The 19,108-nt window shown below is 36.7% G+C and overlaps 1 protein-coding gene across 1 annotated transcript in view; it reads left to right on the top strand.

Moving 5' to 3' along the window:
* The window catches only part of WDFY2 (WD repeat and FYVE domain containing 2), a 173,739-nt gene that overhangs the window by 102,671 nt on the left and 51,960 nt on the right, over positions 1 to 19,108 (top strand). Inside the window, exon 4 of the mRNA XM_060079897.1 lies at positions 17,140 to 17,194. Within this exon, the coding sequence (XP_059935880.1) occupies positions 17,140 to 17,194 (55 nt within the window). The remainder of the gene's footprint in view (positions 1 to 17,139; positions 17,195 to 19,108) is intronic.

The following is a 19,108-nucleotide window of genomic DNA, read 5'->3' as shown; positions in this document are numbered from 1 at the left end:
ACTTTGTAAGAAAAGAAAGAGAGAGAGGGAAGGAGGAAGAAAGAAAGAAAACTGGTCAGGAAATATACTTGGTCTAGGGTGAGGGCTGCTGCCTTGACATTCACACAAAATTGGGGTGTCTTTGAAGGGGTGCGGATACTTTAGTTTCTTCCAGCACCTGGGCCATACTGTGCTCCTGTCATGCCTGCCTGGTCCCTGGATGGAACCAGAAGCTGCAGCATGGCACTCTGGATCCTAGTCTGCTATTCCGTTATTTCCTGCATTTCATACCTTTCATTTGAGTGAAAACAGAAAGTACTGCCTGTTGACCTCTTACTTAGATTGACAAAAAGCTGAGGAACAACTTGACTCAGGTGAAGTTGACCTGAGCTGGTGACCTCTGTTACCAAACAAGAGCCCTGGTATCTACTTGACATATGAGTTTTTATAAACCCACAGGAAATAATCATCGTTCTTGTGAAACATGCCTCGAGAGGGTCGAGAACGGCATTTGTGTACACAAGCACAGGCCTTGTTGACAGTCTTTAATGACAGGGCATATTGGCAACTTTTCCTTTCAGTACGATGTTGCCCAAATAAAGAAATACTACCATCTGATTGACTCATTCTGCAGGACCTGGTTTTCATAGGAATTCAAAGAGAGGAGGAGTAGTAGAAAAGTGTTGACTAATGTATGAAGAAGCTTAATAGCATTACTCCATTTTTATTTTCTGCTGCACCGCCAGCCCAAAGCTCTATCAGTAACAGCCCTTAACATTGGGATGTAACCAGTCTTGCCAGTTTTTTTCTCTTTTCTTATCTTTCCTTAATTTGATCTGAAGCATGCCTTTTCCCTTTCCTTCTAAATCTTAGGAATGGAATGGTGCTTCATTCTGCCTTGGCAGTTACAGTTGTGTTAAATGTTCCATGTAACCTTGTACCCTCTCCTGTATTGATCATGTCACTGTAGCTGCCACAAATCAAGATTTTTAGTGGGTTAATAGTGTCTCCCAGGAACTGTCATATCACTGTTTTTCAGTTTTAGTCCAAAAACAGCAATCATAAGTCTGTCTTTTTTTTTTTTTTTTACTCAGTTTACCGAGGAATGAAAAAACAATCCCACTCACAGAAATTAACAAAAATCTAAATATGATCTCAAAAAGAAATATGTGAATCTTTGCTGAAGAAAATTATAAAATTTTGTGAATATACATAAAAGAAGACTTTTAAATGTCAGTTCTTCCTGAATTTAGAGATTTAGTGCAATTCCAATCAAAATTCTTAATGTGATCTTTCTTTTTGTCACAAAAAAGGTTATTATAATGATCATCTAGCTACATTTTTTTAAGAAGAGAAATTAGGACACACATAGCTTCTGTGTTAACACATATATATTTTTTAACACATATTTTGTACCTGCAGTAATTAAGTCATTTTCATTTTGACTCAAGAATAGAATAGCAGATCGATAGAGCAGAGTTAGATAACTACTGAAGAGACCCAATTATATGTAAGAACATAAAATATGGTAAAGAAGACATTAGAAATTAGTTGTGGATGGGAAAAGTTTTTAAATAAATAGTGCTGAAGCAGTTGGTTTTCTCTTAAGAAAAAGATCGATTTTCGATTTTAATCTTCACTTCTTGTCCTATACCAAAATAAATTCCAGGAGCTTAAAGCACCTTTAAATGTACAAAGTAAAGCTTTAAAAAAGGAAAACAAAAGGCTAGAAGTAAACAGACTGGGCATTTATAAACAGTCTCTATCAGGAAGAACATGTAAGCTTAAAACAGTGGAAATCACAAAGGAAAATATCATATTTGATTACATAAAATTCAAAATTTCTCACTCTGAAAAAGCTGCTTGAATACAATTTAAATGAAAACAACAAATAGTTGCTTAAAATATGATAGAGAAAGGATACTATCTGTGATAAGCATATACAAATAGATAAAAACACTAAAATCCTGTAGATAGCAGAAAAAGTCACGAAAGAGGAAATATTAAGGGCTTATAAACATTTTAAAGTGTTAAAGTTTTTTAATTCTATTTTTAGCTAAGGAATAGCAATTTTAGAATTACAAATTGGCTAGAATTGAATAAAATAGGCTCTCGTACACTGAAAGAGGGGACATAAATTGACACAAACTATTTAGAAAAAGCATTGGTGATATGCAATGAGAGCTTTAGAACTATTTGTACCTTTATATCAATAATTCCATTTCTAGAAAACCATCCAAAGAAAACCATCATAAAAACAGACAAAGATTATTTATAAAGATAATCTCATTTTTTTTTATAGTAATAAGAACTGGTGTTTTAGAAATGTTATGGTCAGGGACTAATTAGTTGAAATCTTATATAGCCTTCCAGTGGAATATTATGTAGCCATTAAACTTATGTTTTCAAAGAATATTTAATAACATGGGAAATGCTTCAATAGTACTACTATTCCAGTTGTGTTCTTACGTATACCAGTGCAAAGATCGAAGAACAAAATAATCAAAATATTAACAATATTTATCACTATTTGGTAGAGATATAGATAATTTAAATTCCCTTCTTGATATTGTTCTATAGTTTTTGTTTATAGTAAGCATATTACTTTTATAATCAGAAATTAAATATTAAAAATAAAGCACAATTCTTTAGTGCAGGTATTTCTGAATTTGAAATTCAAATAGACAAAAAAAATAAGTAAAAATATACACTATTTGAAAATTATCATCAAGTTTCACTGGACGGATATACAAATAGGTCTAGAACTTTGGATAAAATACTTTTTTTCTCATCTACAGAAAGAACACTTATAAAATCATTAATCTTGACCACAAAGAAAAATCTTAACTAAATTCTAAAAAGTAAAAATGTTATATGTTTTCTGAATATAAGCTAATAAAACTAGAAATTAACAAAAAAATAGGCATAAATGTAACTGCTTATAAATTAAGAATTTTTTTCTAAGGAACTCCTAATTTAAAGAGGAAATGAATATATAAGTGATATATTTCTGTATTTCATAAAACAATATAGAAATTGTTTTAAAAGCGAGCAACTGGGCCTCCCTGGTGGCGCAGTGGTTGAGAGTCCGCCTGCCGATGCAGGGGATACGGGTTCGTGCCCCGGTCCGGGAGGATCCCATATGCCGCGGAGCGGCTGGGCCCGTGAGCCATGGCCGCTGGGCCTGCGCGTCCGGAGCCTGTGCTCCGCAACGGGAGAGGCCACGACAGTGAGAGGCCCGCATACCGCAAAAAGAAAAAAAAAAAAAAAAAAAGCGAGCAACTTTGTATCAAAACCTATGGAATACAGTCAAATCTATATTTAGAGAATTCTACCTTAAAATGTTACTACTTTAAAATAAAGATGTATACATGTGAACCTAGGCATTCAGTTTAATTTATGAACAAGGGATAAAAATAAACCAAAAGAAGGTTGGAAGAGAGAATTATAAAAATAAATCCTGAAATTAGAGATAGGGAAGACAAAAGGACAGCGAATAAAACCAAAAGCTGGGTTTTGGGAAGTACTGATAAAATAGATAAATTCCTAGCATGTGTCATTAAGGAAAACTATAAAAATAAAAAGCAGATGCTATTAAGCATAAGAAAACAGATACAACCACATTATAGTTGTAACCACCTAATTCTGCTATAACACAACGTATGTTTTTTAAAATCACTGCACTGTGCAGAAGAATCACACAGTTAAAACCATAGGATATATGGGGAAAATAGGGACACAATACTCAAAAACTTTGTCCAAACAACAAAAACCAACCAACTTTGCTGGTGATATGTAAAAAATAAAGATAGGACACTCGTTAAAATGCCAGCACAGTTTTTACACGTGTGTTAAATGGTTGGGGAATCCATAAACATTACGATATATACAGAACTTTACCTGGAAAAAAACCTGAAATTTGCTTGTGGAAGTGGACCTCAGAAAGGTTGCAGCTCCTGGGACTCCCCTGGCGGTCCAGTGGTTAAGACTCCGCGCTTCCATTGCAGGGGGCGTGGGTTCCATCCCTGACTGGGGAAGTAAGATCCCGCATGACATGCGGTGTGGCCAAAAAATAGGGGAAAAAAAAAAAAGGTTGCGGCTTGTGAGTTATTTTGAACTGATGGGAGGAGGTTATCTGAAAGCAGAAGGCCAAGTTTTAACACCAGGTGAACATAGGTGTGGCTGTCAAGGGGTGATACCCTGAGGTAGCTGGTAGATGTTTGAGGTGTGTGTGTGTGTGTGTGTGTGTGCGTGCGTGTGTGTGTGTGTGTGTTATGTATTCCTACGTGGCTTGGTTCTGCTGGGTTCAGTTTTCTGTGTTCACTTAAGTGTTCTGGAGGACAAAATCATGCATAAGCAGCTGTGTTAATTGGAGCTCTGCTTAGATCGTTCCCTAATATACCAATCCTGTTGAAACAAATTCATGTTTTTAGAATAAGTGAGTATAGCAGAACTGCCTATATAAGAGAGTTAAAGAATCAGAGGACAATATTATATTAATATCCATGGTAATACATTTGAAAATTTTTTTAAATGTGTGATTTTTTTTCAAATGATAGTTTTCTCTTGCCTTTCCTTTCTTTACATCTCATCTGTTTTTTAAAATTATTTATTTATTTGGCTGTGCTGGGTCTTAGTTGTGGCACACGGGCTCTTTAGTTACAGCATGCGAACTCTTAGTTGTGGCATGTGGGATCTAGTTCCCTGACCAGGGATCGAACCCAGGCCCCCTGCATTGGGAGCATGGAGTCTTAGCCACTGGACCACCAGGGAAGTCCTGAAAATGTATGATTTTATAACAAAAATAAATTAATAAATTTGACTCAAGAAGAGGTAGAAAGCTTCCATAGACCAATAACTAACTGTAATTAGAAACTAGAAAAATTGTTTAAAAGTTTCTATTTTTAAAAGGACCAGGCATTCATGATTTTATAGCTGAATTCTCTCTAATTCTTCAATCAGAATTGTTCATTATATTCCAGAAGATTTTTTTTTAAGGTAAGATGCTTAATTCATTTTCCAAAGGTAGCATTTATTTATTTAACTTAGCTCGCAAAGAGTACTTACTGTGTGCCAGGCACTGTTTTAAATGCTTCATAAAGATTAACTAATCCCCACTGCAGTCTTATGAAGCTATTACAGAGAAGAAAACTGAATCATGGAAATCTTGAGTAACTTGTCCAAGGTCATGTAACTAGTACATGTTTTAGCTGGGATTTAAATTTATTTATTTTTTATTTTTATTTTTGGCTGAGTTGGGTCTTTTTTGCAGTGCGCGGGCTTTCTCTGGTTGTGGTGAGCGGGGGGCTACTCTTCGTTGCAGTGTGCAGGCTTCTTATTGCAGTGGCTTCTCTTGTTGTGGAGCACGGGCTCTAGGCACGCAGGCTTCAGTAGTTGTGGCACGTGGGCTCAGTAGTTGTGGCACACGGGCTCAGTAGTTATGGCTCACGGGGTCTAGAGCGCAGGCTCAGTAGCTGTGGTGCATGGGCTTAGTTGCTCCGCTGCATGTGGGATCTGCCTGGACCAGGGCTCAAACCCGTGTCCCCTACATTGGCAGGCAGATTCTTAACCACTGTGCCACCAGGGAAGCCCTTAACTGGGATTTAAACCAGACAGTTTGGCTCCAGTGCCTGAGCTCTGAACTCTTAGCTACTACTGTGCTTTGCTATCTTTAAACCAAAACTCAAAGAAGATATCCTCAGTGGCTTTCTGAGTTGTATGAAATAACAGCTCTGGCAAGGCCTAAACTCTGACTTCCCCTAGTGGCTGCTAACAAGGATAGGCAGAAGGAGGGGGGAAATAAGTTCTGTGGAGTTGTGATCAAATTTCAAAACAAGGGAGGAGAGAGCTGGCAGATAAATTCCCTCTTCATCCCCCTCTCCAATGGATTCTTCCAAATTCTGGTGTTCGTTCTGTCCAGAGACCTATTATATGCTGGAGAACTAGCTGGGTTCTTCATGAAACACGGCCGAGCTTAGTGATACACCATTCATCTTTTTCTGCTTCACTTTGCTTCCCCCTCACTCAGACCACTGATATCACACCTCCAAACAAAGAAATAGCACTTAAGTTTCACCTCTAACTCTACTCTTTAGGAAACAAGGCTGCAGCAGAATTTGAAGACAAAATTCATAAAACAAGAAATGAATATGGCAAATAAACATATAGAAAGTGCTCTGACTCATAAGCAGTTAGGGTAATACATACTAAACCGTAGTGAGTTATAACTGTTTTGTACATTAATTTGACAAAAAATTGAAAAGATGAGTAATATCTAAGGCTGATGAGATATGGGGAAATATACTATCATATGAGGGCCAGATGGTGGGGAAATGAAATACTGCATACATCTAGAAAGTGATCTGGCAGAGTTTATTAAAATATTAAGTGTACACAGTCTTTGAGGCCAGCAATCTTTTCAATATACACATTAGTTCATATGTTTATGCATTCAGAGACATTTCTTGCCATATTTTTGCAATAGTGAAAAATAGGAGACAAGCAGAATGAAGTCCATTTAATGGGGGATACTTGAATAAAAAATGGCATATCCATATTTTGGAGGGTGTTTTGTCCTGGAAAGATAGTTCTGATATATTATAAATGAAAAGAGCAAGTTGTAGAATAATATCTATAGTGTGATCCTATTTTGTACAGCAAAGCAACCCAAAAAAACTATATATGTTTGCATAAGGGTTTTCTTTAGAAAAAAAAAAAGATGTGGAAGGATACCACAGACCTTTAACAAACACTGATTCCTTCAAAGGATTGAGACAGAGGGTGGAGATAATAACTAACCTCTTCCTTATATATACTGTATTGTTTGATCTATTACTGTGAGCATTAAAAACAGGTGTGATGAGAACCCAGCAGCTTTCCCTAAAATCAGGTTCTAGGCAAGGCTAATGATTCCTTTTCAACATTGATTCCTTCTCATGATTCCTTTTCAACATTGTACTAGAAGTTCTAGCTAATGCATAAGACAAAAAAATGGAAATAAAAGGTATACTGATTGGGATGGAAGAAATAAGGCTATCTTGTTTGCAGAGAACATGATCATTTATGTAGAAAATCTAAAAGAATTGATAAAAAAACTCGTGGAACTTATAAGCAGTTATATTGAGGTTTCAGGATTCAAGGTTAATATACAAAAATCAGTCATTTCCTGTATATTGGCAATGAACAAGTAGAAATTGAAATTAAAAACACAACACCATTTACATTAGCACCCCAAAAGATGAATTAGTTTAGTGTAAATCTAACAAAATATGTACAAGATCTGTATGACGAAAACTATGAAACTCTGGTGAATGAAGTCAAAGAACTAAACAAATAGATATTCCATGTTCATAGATAGGAACACTCAATACTGTCAGGATTTCACTTCTTCCCAGTTTGCTCTATAGATTCATTGCAATCCCACCATACAACCCACCAATCCTTGGTATTTACCCAAAGGACTTGAAAAATTATGTTCACACAGGGCTTCCCTGGTGGCGCAGTGGTTGAGAGTCCGCCTGCCAATGCAGGGAACACGGGTTCGTGCCCCGGTCTGGGAGGATCCCACATGCCGCGGAGCGGCTGGGCCTGCGCGTCCGGAGCCTGTGCTCCGCAACGGGAGAGGCCACAACAGTGAGAGGCCCGCGTAACGCCAAAACAACAACAACAACAACAACAACAACAACAAAAATTATGTTCACACAAAAACGCTCACACAGATGTTTATAGCAGCTTTATCTACAATTGTCAAAACTTGGAAGCAACCAAGATGTCCTTTAGTAGATGAATGGATGAGTAAACTGTGGTACATCCTGTCAATGGAGTATTATTCAGTGCTAAAAAGAAATGAGCAATCAAGCCATGCAAAGACATGGAGGAAACTTAAATGCATATTAGTAAATAAACGAAGCGCATCTGAAAAGGCTGCCTAATGTGTGATTCCAACTCTATGGCAATCTGGAAAAGGCAAAACTTTGGAGATGGTGAGTAGATCAGTAGTGCCAGGGCTTAAGTGGGAGAGAAAGATGACTAGGCAGAGCACAGAGGATTTTCAGGGCAGTGAAAATACTCTGTATGATACTCTGATGGTGGATATATGTCATTTTACATTTGTCAAAATCCACAGAATTTATAACACCAAGAGTGAAGCCTAGTGTAAACTGTGGGTTTTGGGTGATAATGATGTGTCAGTGTAGGTCATCAATTATAACAAATGTACCACTCTGGCGTGGGATGTTGATAAAGAGGGAGACTGTGCATGTGTGAAGACAGAGGCTTTATGAAAAATCTCTGTACTTGCCTCTCAATCTTGCTGTGAATCTAAAAATGCTCTTAAAACATAAAAATTAGGATGATAGATATGTAGACAGCTGAATATAAAGAAGGGAGGGTAGAGAGATGGGTAAAATAATTTAAGATGTGTATATCTTTGATTGGTCAATCCCAACAAGATAATCTAAGCTTCAGCCAAACTTTTACATTATATTGTTTGTAAGTTTAGTAGATAAAATCTTTTATAAAGTCAATTTGGTAATATCTATCAAATTTAAATGGTCATATCCTCTGGTCCAGCAATTCTACTTCTAGATCTTTATTTTATTGAAATACTGCTAGAGATATAGTACGTTTTATGTGATTATTTTTATATGCAGCTCATTTTTAACTAAGATAATTGACATATAACATTATATTAGTTTCAAGTATACAACATAATGATTCAATATTTGTATATATGCAAAATGATCACCACAAGCCTGTCTAACATTCATCACCACACACAGTTACAAATTTTTTTTCTTGTGATGAGAACTTTTAAGATCTACTCTATTAGCAACTTTCAAATATACAATGCAGTATTTTTAATTATAGTCACCATATTGTACATGATATCTCAGGACTTTTTTTTTTTTTTTTTTTTTTTTTTTGCGGTATGCGGGCCTCTCACTGTTGTGGCCTCTCCCGTTGCGGAGCACAGGCTCCGGATGCGCAGGCCCAGCGGCCATGGCTCATGGGCCCAGCCGCTCCGCGGCATATGGGATCCTCCCAGACCGGGGCACGAACCCGTATCCCCTGCATCGGCAGGCGGACTCTTAACCACTGCGCCACCAGGGAGGCCCTCAGGACTTTTTTTTTTTTTTTTTTTTATCAGTTTTGTTTATCTTCTCAAAGAAACAGCTTTTAGTTTTATTGATCTTTGTTATTGTTTCCTTTGTTTGTATTTCATTTATTTCTGCTCTGATCTTTATGATTTCTTTCCTTCTGCTAACTTTTGGTTTTGTTTGTTCTTCCTTCTCTAGTTCCTTTAGGTATAAGGTTAGATTGTTTATTTGAGATTTTTCTTATTTCCTGAAGTAGGCTTGTATAGCTATAAAGTTCCCTCTTAGAACGGCTTTTGCTGCATCCCATAGGTTTTGGATCATCATGTTTTCATTGTCATTTGTCTCCAGGTATTTTTTGATTTCCTTTTTGATTTCTTCAGTGATCTCTTGGTTATTTAGTAACGTATTGTTTAGCCTCCATGTGTTTGTGGTTTTTTCCCCTGTAATTCGTTTCTAATCTCATAGCATTGTTTCAGAAGGGATTTTTGATATCATTTCAATTTTCTTAAATTTACTGAGACGTGATTTGTGACTCAAGATGTGATTTATCCTGGAGAATGTTCCGTGTGCACTTGAGAAGAAAGTGTAATCTTCTGTTTTTGGATGGAATGTGCTATAAATATCAATTAAATCTATCTGGTCTATTGTGTCATTTAAAGCTTGTGTTTCCTAATCAATTTTCTGTTTGTATAATCTGTTGATTGGTATAAGTGAGGGTTAAAGTCCCCCACTATTTTTGTGTTCCTTTTGATTTCCTCTTTTATGGCTGTTAGCAGTTGCCTTATGTATTGAAGTTTCCTATGTTAGATGCATATATATTTATAATTTTTATATCTTCTTCTTGGATTGATCCCTTGATCATTATGTAGTGTCCTTCCTTGTCTCTTGTAACATTCTTTATTTTAAAGTCTATTTTCTCTGATATGAGTATTTCTACTCCAGCTTTCTTTTGATTTCTATTTGCATGGAATAAGTTTTTCATCCCCTCACTTTCAGTCTCTATGTGTCCCTAGGTCTGAAGTGGGTCTCTTGTAGACATCATATATATGGGTCTTTTTTTTTGTATCCATTCTGTGAGCCTGTGTCTTTTGGTTGGAGCATATAATCCATTCACGTTTAAGGTAATTATTGATATGTATGTTCCCATTACCATTTTCTTAATTGTTTTGTGTTTGTTTTTGTAGGTCCTTTTCTTTTCTTGTGTTTCCCTCTTAGAGTATTTCCTTTAACATTTGTTGTACAGTTGGTTTGGTGGTGCTGAATTCTCTTAACTTTTGCTTGTCTGTAAAGCTTTTGATTTCTCCATTGAATCTGAATGAGATCCTTGCTGGGTAGAGTAATCTTGGTTGTAGTTTCTTCCCTTTCATCACTTTAAGTATATCATGCCACTCCCTTCTGGCTTGTAGAGTTTCTGCTGAGAAATCAGCTGTTAACCTTATGGGAGTTCCCTTGTATGTTATTTGTCATTTTTCCCTTGCTGCTTTTAATAATTTTTCTTTGTCTTTAATTTTTCCCAATTTGATTACTATGTGTCTCAGCGTGTTTCTCCTTGGGTTTGTCTTGTTTGGGACTCTCTGCATTTCCTGGACTTCAGTGGTTATTTCCTTTCTCATGTTATGGAAATTTTCAATTATAATCTCTTCAAATATTTTCTCTGGTCCTTTCTGTCACTCTTCTCCTTCTGGGACCCCTATAATGTGAATGTCATTGTGTTTAATGTTGTCCCAGAGGTCTCTTAGGATGTCTTCATTCTTTTCTCTTTATTCTGTTCCACAGCAGTGATTCCACCATTCTGTCTTCCAAGTCAGTTATCCGTTCTGGCTCAGTTCTTCTGCTATTGATTCCTTCTAGTGTAGTTTTCATTTCAGTTATTGTATTGTTCATCTCTGTTTGTTTGTTCTTTAATTCTTCTAAGTCTTTGTTAAACATTTCTTGCATTGTCTCAATCTTTGCCTCCATTCTTTTACCAAGGTCCTGGATCATCTTCACTATCATTATTCTGAATTCTTTTTCTGGAAAGTTGCCTATCTCCACTTCATTTAGTTGGTTTTCTGGGGTTTTATCTTATTCCTTCATCTGGTACATAGCCCTCTGCCTTTTCATCTGTGAATGTGGTTTTTGTTCCACAGGCTGCAGGATTGTAATTCTTCTTGATTCTGCTGTCTGCCGTCTGGTGGATGAGGCTATCTAAGAGGCTTGTCAGGACTTATTTTGTAACTAGAAGTTTGTGCCTTTTGATCACCTTCACCCCTTTTGATCATCCCACCCTGCCCTGCCCCTGGCAACCACCAGTCTGTCCTTTGTATCCATGAGTTCAGTTTTCTTTCGGGTGTTCTGTTTTGTTTTGTTAACGATTCCACATGTAAGCATGATCATATGGTATTTATCTTTCTCTGTCTGCCGTGTTTCACTTAGCATAATGCCCTCAAGGTCCATCCATGTTGTCACAGATGGCAAGTTTTTTTTATGGCTGAATAATATTCCATTATAGTTATATATCACATTTTCTCTATCCATTTATCCATCCATGGACACTTAGGTTGCTTCCATGTCTTGGCTATTTGTAAATAATGCTGCAATGAACATGGGAGTCACATATATGTTTTCAGGTCAGTATTTATGTTTTCTTTGGTTAAATACCCTGAGGAATAGCTGGATCATATGGTAGTTCTATTTTTAACTTTCTGAGGACCCTCCATACTGTTTTCCATCGTGGCTGCACCTGTTTACACTCCTACCAACAATACAGATGGGTTTCCTTTTCTCCACACGCTTGCCAACACTTGTTGTCTTTTATCTTTTTGATAATGGCCATTCTAACAGGTGTGAGGTGATATCTCATTATGGTTTTGAATTACATTTCCTACATGATTAGTGATGTTGAGCACTTTTTCATCTACCTGTTGGCCATCTGTATGTCTTCTTTGGAAAAATTTCTGTTCAGATCCTTTGCCCAGTTTTAAATCATATTATTTGTGGGTTTTTTTATTGAGTTGTTTGAGTTCTTTATATATATTTTTTTTTTTTTTTTTTTTTTTTTTTTTTTTTTTTTTTTTTCCGGTATGCGGGCCTCTCACTGTTGTGGCCTCCCCCGTTGTGGAGCACAGGCTCCAGACGGGCAGGCTCCGGACGCGCAGGCCCAGCGGCCATGGCTCACGGGCCCAGCCGCTCCGCGGCATATGGGATCCTCCCAGACCGGGGCACGAACCCGTATCCCCTGCATCGGCAGGCGGACTCTCAACCACTTGCGCCACCAGGGAGGCCCTCTTTATATATTTTGGATATAACCTATTATCAGATATATGATTTGCAAATATTTTCTCTCATTCAGTAGGTCACTTTTTTGTTTTGTTGATGGTTTCCTTTGCTGTGCAGATTTTTAGTTTGATGTAGTTCCACTTGTTTAATTTTGTTCGTGTTGCCTTTGCTTTTGGTGTCATATCCAAAAAATCATCACCAAGACCAACATCAAGGAACTTATTTACCACCTATGTTTTCTTCTAGGCGTCTTATGGTCAGGTCTCTTGTTCAAGTCTTCAATCCATTTTAAGTTAATTTTTGTATATGGTATAAGATCCTGGTCCAGTTTCATTGTTTTGCATGTGGCTGTCCAGTTTTCCCAACAGTTTATTGAAGAGACTCTCCTTTCCCCATTGTATATTCTTGGTTTCTTTGTCATAAATTGATTGACCATGTGATATTTTTTTTCTAACATCTTTATTGGAGTATAATTGCTTTACATTGTTGTGTTAGTTTCTGCTGTATAACAAAGTGAATCAGCTATATGCATACGTATATCCCCATATCCCCTCCTCCTTGCATCTCCCTCCCAACCCCTCTAGGTGGTTGCAAAGCACCTAGCTGGTCTCCCTGTGCTATGTAGCTGCTTCCCACTAGCTATCTGTTTTACATTTGGTAGTGTATATATGTCATTGCTACTCTCTCACTTCGTCCCAGCTTACCCTTCCCCCTCTCCATGTCCTCAAGTCCATTCTCTATGTCTGTGTCTTTATTCTTGTCCCCTAGGTTCATCAGAATTTTTTTTTTAGATGCCATATATATGTGTTAGCATACAGTATTTGTTTTTCTCTTTCTGACTTACTTCACTCTGTATGACAGACTCTAGGTCCATCCACCTCACCACAAATAATTCAATTTCGTTTCTTTTTATGGCTGAATAATATTCCCTTGTATATATGTACCACATCTTCTTTATCCATTCATCTGTCAGTGGACACTTAGGTTGCTTCCATGTCTGGCTATTGTAAATAGTGCTGCAATGAGCATTGTGGTACATGACTCTTTTTGAATTATGGTTTTCTCAGGGTATATGCCCAGTAGTGGGATTGCTGGGTCATATGGTAGTTCTATTTTTAGTTTTTTAAGGAACCTGCATACTGTTCTCCATAGTGGCTGTATCAATTTACATTCCCACCAACAGTGCAAGAGGGTTCCCTTTTCTCCACACCCTCTCCAGCATTTATTGTTTGTAGATTTTTTGATGATGGCCATTCTGACTGGTGTGAGGTGATACCTCATTGTAGTTTTGATTTGCATTTCTGTAATGATTAGTGGTGTTGAGCATCTTTTCTTGTGTTTGTTGGCAATCTGTGTATCTTCTTTGGAGAAATGTCTATTTAGGTCTTCTGCCCATTTTTGGATTGGGTTGTTTGTTTGATATTGAGCTGCATGAGCTGCTTGTATATTTAGGAGATCAATCCTTTGTCAGTTGCTTTGTTTGCAAATATTTCCTCCCATTCTGAGGGTTGTCTTTTCATCTTTTTTATGGTTTCCTTTGCTGTGCAAAAGCTTTTAAGTTTCATTAGGTCCCATTTGTTTATTTTGGTTTTTATTTCCATTTCTCTAAGAGGTGGGTCAAAAAGGATCTTGCTGTGATTTATGTAATAGAGTGTTCTGCCTATGTTTTTGTCTAAGAGTTTGATAGTGTCTGGCCTTACATTTAGGTCTTTAATCCATTTTGAGTTTATTTTTGTGTATGGTGTTAGGAAGTGTTCTAATTTCATTCTTTTACATGTAGCTGTCCAGTTTTCCCAGCACCACTTATTGAAGAGGCTGTCTTTTCTCCACTGTATACTCTTGCCTCCTTTATCAAAGATAAGGTGACCGTATGTGTGTGGATTTATCTCTGGGCTTTCTATTCTGTTCTGTTGATCTATATTTCTGTTTTTGTGCCAGTACCATACTGTCTTGATTACTGTAGCTTTGTAGTATAGTCTGAAGTCAGGGAGCCTGATTCCTCCAGCTCCATTTTTCCTTCTCAAGATTGCTTTGGCTATTTGGGGTCTTTTGTGTTTCCATAAAAATTGTACACTTTTTTGTTCTAGTTGTGTGAAAAATGCCATTGGCAGTTTGATTAGGATTGCATTGAATCTGTAGATTGCTTTGGGTAGTAGAGTCATTTTCACAATGTTGATTCTTCCAATCCAAGAACATGGTATATCTCTCCATCTGTTTGTATCATCTTTAATTTCTTTCATCAGTGTCTTATAGTTTTCTGCATACAGGTTTTTGTCTCCTTAGGTGGGTTTATTCCTAGGTATTTTATTCTTTTTTGTTGCAATGGTAAATGGTAGTGTTTCCTTAATTTCTCTTTCAGACTTTTCATCATTAGTGTATAAGAATGCAAGAGATGTCTGTGCATTAATTTTGTATCCTGCTACTCTACCAAATTCATTGATTAGCTCTATTAGTTTTCTGGTAGCATTTTTAGGATTCTGTATGTATAGTATCATGTCATCTGCAAACAGTGACAGCTTTACTTCTTCTTTTCCGATTTGGATTCCTTTTATTTCTTCTTCTTCTCTGACTGCTGTGGCTAAAACTTCCAAAACTATGTTGAATAATAGCGGTGAGAGTAGGCAACTTTGTTTTCTTCCTGATCTTAGAGGAAATGGTTTCTGTTTTTCACCATTGAGAACGATGCTGGCTGTGGGTTCATGTGATATTTTTTTAATAAGGAAAACTGGAAGCAGTGTAAACATTTGTCAGTAGAATGACATTACAAAACATCCTATGCAGTCATTAAAAAGATTGAAGTTGATAAGTATGTACTCATATGGAATGATGTGCATGATTTGTTACCAGAAAAAAGTATTGTTAAATGATATTAATATTTTGTTTTATTATTCCAATTATACTTTCCATAATAATTATCTCTGAGAAATGGTATCATAAGAGACTTTTTAGTATTCATCCGTCTTACAATTCCTGGAATAGCATATTGTTTCTTTGATCAAAAAAGTAATAATGAAAAAAAATGCTGGCAATTTCCCATGCTTTCTCCATGATTATGTATCTATTTTCACAGGAAAAACAAATGAACAAAAAATTAAGTTTACCTATGCAGTGAACTGGTAATTGTATTGTGTATGTGTATGTTAACCCTAAGCACAGATCTACAAGTTGTTTTATTTTATACCCTGCCTGTTTCCAAAATGAATTAATGTACCTTTTCCCCAAGCTAAAGAACCAGTTCAGTATATTCAAAATAGCATATGCACTAGATGAACTCAGTAAACACTTGCTCAAATAACAATCGTCTTTAAGAAATTTGTTTTGTGTGTGTTTGTTAGGAAATTTGGGGCACTCTAAAGTATGGGGCCCAGGGTTGAGCTACTCTTGCCGGGTATTAAGGATGGTAGTGAACCGTTGCTCAGACACGTGCGTGGCTTCTTACCCACACTATAAGCTCCTTATGGGAAATCAACTTGACTTCTTTAAAAATTAGTCTTCTCTCTTCAGTTGTGAGTCTAGCTCTTCAGAAACGAGAAATGAATATAGTGCTGCTCCTTGAAGGAATAATGATACGAATTTTAAAAGTGACAAATTGAATAATGTTATTACTGAGACAATCATGGTGAAGAAAATCCATTTGTAGATAAGCTTCTTAAGGAGGGCTGGGATGGAAAAGCAGACACCCAGAGAAGCTTTGTTACCGTGTTCATTCTCTCGCCTTGTGCTTTATTTAACTTTGTGGCATCTATCACAAAAACAGTATAATTATTTACTTCTGAAAAATCACACAAACTATATGAACTCAGTAAATACCCAGATTGCAAGTCACGAGTCTGTGTGTCTGTCCTCCCACCACGTTTCTTGAAGTCATCAAGGAGAAATTCTGGAAGCCTCCAAATGTTTTGAAAAGACTCATTGTTCTGTTTTTAAGTTCAGATAAAGGCATCAATTTATTACTTCGCAGCTTTCCTTATATTTGATAGCCTACTGTTTAAGACTATATGGGCATTTTGCATTTGAAAGAAGGTAAGGGACTCAAAACCTGGCTGGGGCTTATAAACACTTGGTTGGCTTCTACATATAGGTCACTGTATGTGCTTAGGTGAAGCATGCAAACATACTCACACACAAAATCACCTCCTATGTGTCCTCACAAAGAGTACACACAATGTGTTATATAGAAACTGATATTTTTTAGTACATTTGACATCCAAACTAACCTCGTCAGATTGGGAGATACCTTTTACATGTCCATTTTTTCACTGTTTGTTGACTACGTACTGTACCAAAGCACTGTGCCAGGTGCCATAGGGATATAGGGATGAGTAAGATGCAGCCTTGAGAAGCTTGTTGTACCAGGAAATAAGCTACTGTTATTAGAAACAGAATCTTTAAAATAGCTCATTTATTTCCCTAGTAGAGGATTGCCATCCGTTTGCTCACTGGCCAGAGCCTTGCAAAATTTCAGTTGTGGCACCACAGAGAGAAAAGTAATTTGAATCGGATTTACCTTCAAAATTGACCAGGATCAAGACTTTGAACTTGATCCAGTTTTCTTCTCATGTATACTTGAAAAAAAAAAAAATCAACTTCAGAGTTATAAGGTAAAAACTATGATAATTGCATTGGATTGTAATTATGATTGTTACTTTTAAAGAGGTACAGAAAATGCTGAGTTGATTGGCAAAATACTAATGTTAGATATAATTCATTGATGATGTTTGCTTCATACAATCCGGTTTTACCAAAACATATTTATTCACTTGAAGAATTTCTTTTTGCTTAATATTTTTCTTCTCTTTTGCAGGAGTTTCTTTTATCAGAAGATTATAACAAGATGACTCCTGTGAAAAACTATCAAGGTAGGAACGAGAGCAGTGTTTTCATTGTCTTAGACTGTGAAATGTTTCTCAGTGGCTTCCACTGCCACAAGAGAGGGCTTAACTTTACAGTAGTCAGCGGGAACAAAAGTAAATAATTATACTGTTTTTGTGATAGATGCCACAAAGTTAAATAAAGCACAAGGTGAGGCGAGAGAATGAACGCGGTAACAAAGCAGCAACCCTTGTGGTGAATATTATCCCCGTTTTTGAATTAAGAAGCAGAGGCCCAAAGAGGTTGGGCGTGTGGTCTTGTAGCTGGTAAAGTGTGAAGCCAGACCAGGTCAGTGTGACTCCAGAACGCACAGCCTTTGTCCTTCGTCTGCCCGCTCCACCCCACTGCCTGGAAACTCTGCGGCAGACTTGGAGAGTGGGGTCCAGGGTTGGCTTTCCATGGAGCTCCTTTCATTTTTGGGTAAATATTTTAAAAGGCTGAAAGTGTTCATATTGTCTAAGGGAAGGAACTCAGGTTTTATTGTGTCTTCAACATTGGCAGTGTACTGTAAGCCCTTTATATAGTATAGATCAGGAGCAATTTTCACTGAGGATTTTTTTTATCCAGGCCAATGTCAGGGGTCAGAACATTAGAGGTAGACGTCATTTCACTTAGACGTCATTTCATCCAAATCTCGTGACCTCATTCATGATCATCCAGCCTCTCCTCTGATACCCTCCGAAGACATAGCAGCCCCTCCTGATTTTGGAAAATTCTAAGCATTGAGTTCTTTATTTCTAGATTTTGAGCCAAAATTCCTTTCCCTATGGATTTATTCTTTAATTTTTTTTCACATATCACTTATCCAGTATTTATTGAGTACCTATTGTGTTCCAATAACTGAGAATTATAGTAGTGAACAAGACATGCATAGTATCTATGCATCCCCCATGAAAATAGATGCAAAAAAAATCTACACAAAATTTCAGCAGATCAAATTCAGCAATATAGAAAAAGGTAAGTACATCACAACCAAGTGAGGTTTATTCCCAAAAGAAATGAAAGCAAGGACAGATATTTTTATACCCTTATGCATAGCAGCATTATTCACAATAGCCAAAAAGTGGAAACAACCTAAATGTTCATGTATGAATGAATGGATAAACAAAATGTATATCAATACAGCGAATTCTTATTTGGCCATAAAAAGGGAATGAAGTACTGATACCTGCTACAATGTGGATGAATCTTGAAAACATGCTAAGTGAAAGAAACTAGACACAAAAAACCATACGTAGTATGATTACAGTTATATGAAATGTCACGAGTAGTAGAATCCATAGAGACAGAAAGTAAATTAGTGGTTACCCAGGGATGGGGAAGAGGGAATTGGGGGTATGGGTTTCTTTTTGAGGTGATGGAACTGTTCTGGAAATAGTACATTTTCTATGATGATTGCACAACATTGTGAATATACTAAAGATCAGTGAATTATACACTCTTAACATGGTTTAAATGTTGAATTTTATATTATGTGAACTGTATCTCAGTTAACATTTTTTAAAAGGTCAGTGATACCAAAACCAGACAAAGACATTACAAGAAAGGAAAACTACAGCCCAATATCTCTCATGAGCTTAGATGTAAAAATCTTCAAAAAAAATACTAGCAAATCCAACAATGTATGAAAAGAATTATACACGATGACCAAGTGGGGTTTATTCCAGATATGCAAAGCTGGTTCAACGTTTGAAAATCAGTGTAACCCATCACATGAAAAGGCTAAAGAAGAAAAATCATATGATCATATTAATTGATGCAGAAGAAGCATTTGATAAAATCTGACACCCATTCATGATAAAAACTCTCAGCAAATTACAAATAGAGGGGAATTTCCTCAACTTGAGAGAGAAATGTCTATAAAAAACTATAGCTAACATCATACAGTTGACCCTTGAATA

The sequence above is a fragment of the Mesoplodon densirostris genome, chromosome 17, assembly GCF_025265405.1.
Source record: "Mesoplodon densirostris isolate mMesDen1 chromosome 17, mMesDen1 primary haplotype, whole genome shotgun sequence".
Taxonomy (NCBI): Eukaryota; Metazoa; Chordata; class Mammalia; order Artiodactyla; family Ziphiidae; genus Mesoplodon; species Mesoplodon densirostris.
Note: the sequence above shows the minus strand (reverse complement) of the source record. Positions and strands in the feature narration are given on the sequence as shown.